This window comes from Gymnoscopelus microlampas (assembly GCF_963454915.1).
Source record: "Gymnoscopelus microlampas genome assembly, chromosome: 4".
Lineage (NCBI taxonomy): Eukaryota > Metazoa > Chordata > Actinopteri > Myctophiformes > Myctophidae > Gymnoscopelus > Gymnoscopelus microlampas.
The window spans coordinates 32,036,765-32,045,592 of record NC_139941.1 but is presented as its reverse complement, the minus strand read 5'-3'; the positions used below and the strand labels follow the sequence as shown (position 1 = coordinate 32,045,592).

The 8,828-nt window shown below is 41.3% G+C and overlaps 1 protein-coding gene across 1 annotated transcript; it reads right to left on the bottom strand.

The window, feature by feature from the left end:
• Positions 1–6,438: 6,438 nt before the first annotated feature.
• On the bottom strand, positions 6,439–8,201 carry cldn26 (claudin 26). Its single transcript, XM_084054888.1, has one exon. It carries the CDS (start codon positions 7,497–7,499, stop codon positions 6,843–6,845), a length of 657 nt encoding a protein of 218 aa, XP_083911014.1. The 5' UTR covers positions 7,500–8,201; the 3' UTR covers positions 6,439–6,842.
• Positions 8,202–8,828: the final 627 nt, after the last annotated feature.

The following is an 8,828-nucleotide window of genomic DNA, read 5'->3' as shown; positions in this document are numbered from 1 at the left end:
AGGAAGTAATTAGCAACATTTCCACACACATTGTTGGCTTTCTTAATGCATCTTTCATTGCTAACTGTTAAATATTAACAGCACTCAGACACCTATTAACTTTCTTGTCACATCGTGTTTTGAAGGGAAGCAGGGGCCCCTTCAGTTTCAAAATCACCCTTGTTTTGTTGCCTACGCATTTCTGCCAACACTCCTGGTATTTTCACCCACATATACAGTAGTTACTCACAATGCAGTGGTTGATATGAATTTGAACAGATGCAGTGTAATACTCCTCATGTTGTAATTCATTAGCAAACTATTCTTTGGAATTACAACTAAAGAGACTACTTGATATTCAAAGCACATCTCATGCCCTCAAAGTTGTCTACAACTGCACTGTTGAATGGGACATTAGTTAGTAAAGTTCCAGAGACCAAATGAGAAGTGGAAAGATCTAAAGTGTGTCTAAAGATCTTGTTTGGGAAGAACCTGAACATAATATGAACCTGTTGCTATGCTTGTTTTGATTTAATCTAAGATGCTAGACAAACATCATTGTACAAAAATAGATAGGCCTTTGTACAAAAACAATCATTATTTATGACTCAAATAAACTGTCAACAGCATAGAATTATCAATTGGAAAACAATATTTGGTAGAATGCGGGCAGTGCCCACTGGGCACCTGTTTTCCTACACAAACATAAGTTGTTGTGATACATTCAACTTAATCTCCATGGTAACCATGAATCCTTGATCCACAAACTCTGTAGTAATCAAAGCCTGGTTCCAATAAAGATATTGTAAAATGATATCCATTTCATGAGAGTAATGTAATCCAACGCTTGGCCTTTTCTACAAAGACTCTGTCACACATATTGCCACTTAAATAATTTGGTATAAATTAAAATGTAATGAACAATATATTGTTTAGGTAAGTTTAGATTTGTTTAGTTTAGTTTATTTGTAAGATATTTTGTGCAAACCTAAAGTAGGTTAAGCAGATTTGGTCCTCACAACATATGACGCAGATCCTAGTCGCTCACTGTTGGGCCTGTCCCCAAGCAGTGCTTATAATCCTTCCTGCAAACAAGCTGTCAGTTTCACTCACTTCTCCACAAATGTAATACCTGTTACTGGAATGTAGGGGGAATTAACAACTGCAGCTGGTAGTTAGTTGGCGGAGGGCGGCTGATCTATAAGGGGGAAAAGCTGTAATGTTGAACACAGAACATTTACTATAGGCCTAATCTGATGACCATGTCTGTCATTCAAACCCTGTGTGAGACCAGAACACATTGCATCCTGCGTACATACTTCTGCAGAAGCTTATTCAAGATTCAGACTCATTCCATGACAGCAAAAGGACTGGTATTAATCTCCATAGTTGAGCACACCACACGAGGGCACCTCTTCACTCATCAAAGAGGGACAACATTATTTAATGCCACAAAGATCCCCTCCCCTTAAAACAGTACACCTTCACTTCGTAAAATAAATGGACTGTAATGTAGATACAGTGTAGCAGATGTCCCATATGCCTATCACACCACTAACTAGCATGTAATCACACCTGAACTATTGACATCAGAGATACAGGGGTAGATGAACATACTACTACATCATCATTATAAAACAGTAACCGCTCAATTACTTCCTGTTAATTACTGTATATGTTGCTTTATAAACACTTGCACTTGCAGAGAGAAAAATAGCGTCTGAAGAAAAGAAGTGCTACCAGTTTAGGGACTGGTTCATCATTTGTCTCTTAATGACCTAATGTCCTAACACAGAGCAGGTCAAGTTAACTATATGGTTAACAATTATGGCTGTCGCTTTGATCCTCAGTTGATAAGGACAAGAATGGCATTCTTAACAACTTAAACCCCCTAGACTTAGTAAATTGGACCTGAGTTGGCTCTGTACTTGGACCACTTTTTTTCCTCTGCAAATGTCTTTGCCAAAAATAGATCATCAAAGCGCTTTGCGACGTGTTGTGAGCTTGTAGATCTGCAATGTTTGGCTAATGTTCCCCTCAGAATATGGATACTGGGGTTCAAGTGGTTAATATTTGACCACACCTCCTTACCTCACTGACAGTGAGCAAGCACTCCAGGTTTGTGAAATACAAGATAAGCCCTGGGAATCATACCCTGGATTGCGTCACCCAGTTCACAAGCAAAAGTCATCCTAAAGAGCACCAGATATTTACAAACTTAAACACGAAACTTGGAAATGTCTGTTAGAATTGCTATACCTGTCCAAAAAATAACTAAAATAAAAAGGAGTAACATCAAAGCGAGTGATGAAATAGAGATGATCACTTCAATACTTTGGTGTAAAGAACCTTCTGAGTGACTTGTTACTACCATTCTTAGACCATAAATGAATAAACACTGGATTGAGGCTAACTAGATTCCCCATTAAGAAACTGTAGCATGAGATATGAGACAATACACTGTAATGCAATTCAGCAGTTCCATGAAGTATAGTTTAGACTTCCAAACAATCTGTGTTGCAAACTGAAAAAAACTGGAATGTAATTTCTTATGTTTTCACCATGATCAGGTTTCAGAGGTCATGTAGTTTAGCTTGTTATGGAATTCAAAGTCTAACCATGAGTGGGTGGACAAGTCATACCATGTGGCTGAAGAAAGAGAATGACTATACCTTCAAGTACACTTGCTTACTGTGTCACCCACAGAGAAAGGTTTGGCATTGTAGCGCCAGTGTGTGTGGGATGAGTTGCTCTAATACAGAATATCTTGTAAAATGCTTCAGTGACCAAAGATATACATGTGCTGTAATAGTTAAAGCTGGTGAACAATGGCATCGTGGAAGCACTATAGACCTGTATCAGGTCATGTTGGTGTTGCTTTCAGCAATAGCCTCCATGATGTCATGGAAAACCAGGATTGCATGTTACAGAGGGGTGTCCACTCCTACAGGGCACAGTGCCTCCATAGGCAAAAACAACTCTTGTATTGACCAGTCTCTCAGCATGCATGCACACACATACACACAAACACACGCGCACGCACGCACGCACGCACGCACGCACGCACGCACGCACACACACACACACACACACACACACACACACACACACACACACACACACACACACACACACACACACACACACACACACACACACACACACACACACACACACACACAGATTTTACATAAGCCAAAATTGCATTTAAATAGTTGTCAGGGTGATCATGTGTAGCTTTCCAGTTATTTACAGAATTTGTGTTGTGCCTATTTTAACACACTATTAACCCTTGTTACTTTTACGATGTTTGTAGTAGAATATCCATGTTTTCTACTTTTCTAAGAGCTCTGTGTGTATTAGTGTACTGAATGAGTGTGGATCCAGTGAATACACTGCACCACAGCACATCATTCTCACAGTAGGTCTGATTACATACAGTACTGTACTCTACTGTATGTAAGCTTCAAGTGAGCAACTTCCATAGAACTAATATGTGTGTCCTTAATGCTCCAAGACAGGCCAAAAAAATCCACATTGAGTCATTAAGAGTAATACCCCTCATCTCTCTGACATCATATCAGAAACTGATCAAAACAGATCTGATTAACAAATGAATACTGCATAGACCATAAAGCAGCAAAACAGCTTACCAAAGCCTGTGTGTAAGGAGCAGGTGCACTGAGTTCCTGACAGACTCCCCCGTGTTCAGCTTATCCTGCAGAGTATGGCAGCATTCTAGCACTTGAGTCCCCCAAGAATCCCGTCCCTCTCCGGGATTGGTTCTCTCTGATAGGAGTATTCCCACTCTGTGTCTCCCACTGCACCCTCTTCCACCCTCCTCCAGCCTCCTCCTCTCCTGCTTGATGCAGCAGAAGGGCTCTGATGAGTGCGCTGTCCCTCGGAGAACACCCCTTCAGCAGACAGAGGGACTGGCCGTGGGAAGTTGCTCTCTCCCCCCCAGCTCTCTCTCTCCCTCTTTCAGTGGTCAAGCCTGCAAATGCAGCACAGGGACCCTTGCCAGTGTCTCAGCTGTATGCAGTATTGATGGTGTTGCTGTGGGGATGCTAACGCAGCACGAATTCTCACCGTTCTCTGCTCTCTTCCTCCCACCCCTCTTCGATGCAGTCTCTCTCTCTCTCTCTCTCTCTCTCTCTCTCTCTCTCTCTCCTGCTCACACATACATAAAAACACTCACTTCTAGAGGCTGCCTTCTGCTCAGCTCCTTTCAGCCTCGCCTTCATATGCCAAAGGCCTGACTTGCGAGTTAAGCCTGATCAAAGACTGGCTGCCCCCCACTGCACTGCCTGCATGGTCCGATTGCCTGCTTATCAGCCAGCCTGCGCATTATGCATAGACTGTACTGTAAACCTGTTTGGGTGCATGTTCTTGTGTAGGATCATACTGTAAAAGTGTATATGCATATAATATGTGCTGTAGATATATTGACCCAACTACTCTTTAGGTGTTTCGTATACATCCTTTCAGGCCAAATGTCAGTTAGTATGCAGACTGTGCAAAATAAACTTCACATTATAGATGTGATACCTACCTCATAAAGCAGTTTATAAGCACAGGGGAATGGTAACAAATGTACCGTAGTGTTGCAGTCTATCCCATTTTCAGAGTGGGGAGGGTGTGGGTGATAAGAGGACAAGCTCTTAAAAGGATACACAACATTTAGTAGTTAATCTAAATTAACCTTAAAACAATTCTGGCCATGAATAGCTTCCCCCTTTTTACTCCTTTGGGGCAGAGGACAACCCCAAAACACCTGGAGAAGGAGCACAGAACAAGAAGAACTCAAAAAGAAAGGACTGACATGGAAACAGCTTTAGAGGATGACCCAAGACAGATGAGGGTTTAAACAATTCATCAGTGGCCTATGTTCCGAAAGGAATAAAAAGGCCTAAGTAAGTATGTTTGTTTCCCTGTAACAAGGTCATACATGGCTTACAATCTCACATTCCTTTTAGACTGATTGCTTTCATTGAAATGCTGACTTTACGTATGTGTGTTTCATCAGCATACAGTGTATGGTTCAGTAACAGAGATGGAAAGATGAAGATGATGATGATTTTTGATGAAGTTGGGAATATTTTGCTTATGTTGAAATCTCAAGTGTGTTGTATGAAATCTACTCACTGTACCCTCTGCTGTTCAAAAGAGGAATAACCCCCCTTCTCTCTCTGTACTTAGTCCACTCACTCAATCATTCAATCTGCATGAGGGTGCACAAGTAACTGCATGTATGCTGACAGCTGACACATGAATAATGTGTGTGTCCTGGCTTGTTTATGTTCCTCAATCTAAAGGTGCATGCACCCATTTTCCACCAAAATTTGCATAAATGCAACAGAGGGCAGGGGTTATTGTCCCAAGATAATTGATGACTCTCCAAGACAGGGGAGGCACATTACATCACTGGTACATCTGTTTAATTTAATTACAGGAGTACTCTAATCCAAATAGGCCTAATTACCCTGGGACTGCTGTAGCCGTTGAAAGCTCAGATTAGAGGAGTGTAGCATAGAGTATAAGGGAATAATTAAAAATATATTCATTAATTAATTCGCTTTTTTAATAGTGCAGTAGAAAAACACATAGCCTACTATATATATATATGGAATCTGTATGAAGCTTGATAAGAGCATAATCCATTTTCATGAACCAATTCTGTCAAAAGATACTTACCATGTTTCTTTTTTCCCTTTTTTCTAAAAGCGTCCAAATTGATTCTGACCGCCACAATGTATGGTGGATTGTGCATTAACCACTTAAACCCCTTGTGGTGGAGCGGAGTCCCTCAGGGCTCTATACTAGTATATTTTCAGTTTCTGTTTCTGTTCGCGTTGTGAGCTTGTCGATCTGCTATTTTCAGTGAAAGCCTTCCCCACAATACGAATGCTGGGGTTTAAGTGGTTAAGGATTCAGTCAAACTCATGGTGCCAAGTCCCTCCCTTAAACGAAATACAACACAGAAGAGCTGCGGCAGTGGAATGCAACTCTTAATAAACTAAGCTATTCATTCTTACTCTGGCTGTGGGCATAGAGACTCATGGCAGTATTGGATATCATTTATCTTCTCAGGGCAATTAATCTTGGACATTGCGATGCTTGTTCAGATCAGTGTTCCACATTGTAAACCCCAGTCAGTTCCACCATGTATGACCAGGGTTGAGGATGAGCAAAGTAGTGCTAAATGTTTCATCGAAGCACTGATTTAGACACTGTGTTGATTTATTGAACTCGTAGGAAGCAACATAAATACACAAGCAGTTCATAGATATTGGGATGGAAAAGGCTTATTTAATGATCAGTTCATGAAACCTTTCAAACTCTTAAATGAGGTAACTTAAAGAAAACAATCTGGGGCACCAACCCTTTTAGAGAATGGTTTCTACATCCAACATCCGATATGTATTATTTTACTTTATTTTATATTAGATTAGTTTTGCATATCTGCCTATTTCTACTTTGACTTGAGTTAGAGATTGAAATACTCCTTCCAGTACCCTGGATGTCTAGCTTCCTTATCATGACATATAGCCTATTGATCTAGTAGCTTAACTTGATCTGGATAATCAACAATTCCTCACTCGTAATTCTCTCTCACAAGGTAGGCAATTTGAATGTTTACAGAAAGAAGTGTATCAGAAGAGGGAAATTCAACAAGACTTTCACTGAGATTAGCACATGAAAAACAGATAGGTATCAAAACACAAAATTATGGCTTTTGAAATATTGCAAATGTGACTTTTGCCATCTCACTGCTAATTTGACAATCTCAATCTTTTGCAAATTCCATGCCACTGAAATCAAGCATGAACAATTTAGAACACACACATTGGACAATAAGAAAGCTATAAAACCTCTGTCTTTAGGTAGTGCTTTGTCCTTTGGTTCATCCGAGGTGTGTTTGGAAGGCTGGGTGGTCGCTGATCATAGTCCCCCATACACACAGCTATGAAAAAGAGGGTACCGCCGATGGCCAAAGCCAGACCTGCAAACCATCCAGAGAACATAGCCTCCCCGAACTCCCAACGTGGAACAACATCAGGTAAGTTTTCATCCCAGAACTCCACGACAGTAGTATAGGCCACTATGGAGACAGGGGCCAAAGTGGTGAGTGCCGACACCCAGGAAAGCACCCCACTAAAGATGATGAGCCCCCTCTTCAGGCCTTGCTGCCCAGAGCAGACCTCCACCCCTTCCAGTCCTGGAAAGACCACCACCACTGCTAGAGCGCCAGTACCTATGGACACCATCATAAGCACCCTGGAGATCTGTAAGTCCGCAGGGAGTGCTAGGATGGACTCGTAGGCCTTACACTGCACTCCCACCTCCTCTGTAAAGATGCACATGTGAAACAGACCAGAGTAGTAGTTTTCCACTTCATTCAGGTCAGAGTTCATTGTCTTCCACAGTGGAAGGAACGCAGTGATGAGAGAAGTGACCAGACCCCCAAATGTCACAAAGAGCGCAGTTCTTTGCATCATTTTAGTTGTCAGAAAAACCATCTTCTTGGTCTCTCTTGTCGTTGCCTCTCACTCACACACACACTCTCTCTCTCTCTATTGCCGTTTCTGCCCTTCTGTTCAGGTGTAGGAACAGATTCTGAAAGGCTTTGTAGCCCATCCCACCTATTGCTGCTGGACCGACCCAGTCAGCCCACCTAGTCAGAAACTCCTTAATAAAACACACCTGACAGGTGAGAGATAATCCAGTGTTTGTGGCGTTGCAACGGACATTCTGTCTTCTTGTCTTCATGATAAATACTGTTACACTGAACAATGAACACTATGTTTTAAGATGAAACCAAATATGTCCAATGGGAATATGGGCTGAATGCGTGCACAAGTAGCCTGAAATGAATGAAACATGAGGAAGCTGGGCTTTGGGGGAACAAGCAAAAAAGAAAAGAAAAGAAAAAGCAGAGAAGCGCTGTCCCAAGGGTGACCATAATGGCTCATTTCTATGGGTCGCTGAGTGCCCGTGGCTTTCTTCCAAAGGTGTAATTATTACTGATGGAACAATTTACTGATGTCACTGATAAGAGATTAGGGCATTATTGAAGTCAAGGCTTTTCCCACTCGAAGGGAATCTAGAGAAAATCTGTTGATTTGCCAAGTGTCTCAAGTACCAAGACTATGAATAGCACCTTGTACTCATAGCTTACAAAGAGCCCCAAGGAGTTCAACACTTTGTGAATTCCACTGTGAGCCTTTATAGATCCTGGTGTGCAACTGAGCAAGGAGCAAGAAATAAAATATTGCTTTTCAATTTGCTCCGCCTCTTTCATTCAACCACATGGAATTCATGTGTATTACCATGCGGTAAAACAAATGAAGATATCAAAAGGCATGCTCAATGTTCATACATACGTATGTATGTACTGTATGCATATGAGGAAATGATTGCATAATTATGTTTCCATCTCTTGTTTTTTTATTTATACTAATAGGTTACTGGAGCTTTTTTATTATTAAAAACGAGTTTGAGTCCCGATCCCCACGACCTATGCTGCGTGTCACTCCCCATTTCCTGTCAGTCTACTGTCCTATAAATAAAGGCATAAAAAACCCAAAAAACTAATCTTGAAAAAAAAAAGGGGGGGGGGGGGGGGGGGGGAGAACACAAATAATTTAAAGTAAGTCTGATGTTTATAAAACAATTTAACCCTTTGTACCAATCCAACCTTAGTCCAAATCTAAAATAATTATCTGTCTGATCTATGGTTTCATAACTTTGCACAAGAAGGAATTTTCCAACTCATAGTGAGGACCATTGTCCAAGCTTATCTACTACCTATCGGTGAAAGCTGAAACTCCTGAAGGACACTGCTGGTT

Coding starts and splice junctions, on each gene's coding strand:
- cldn26 (XM_084054888.1), bottom strand. CDS start 7,499: ATGGTTTTTCTGACAACTAAAATGATGCAAAGAACTGCGCTCTTTGTG.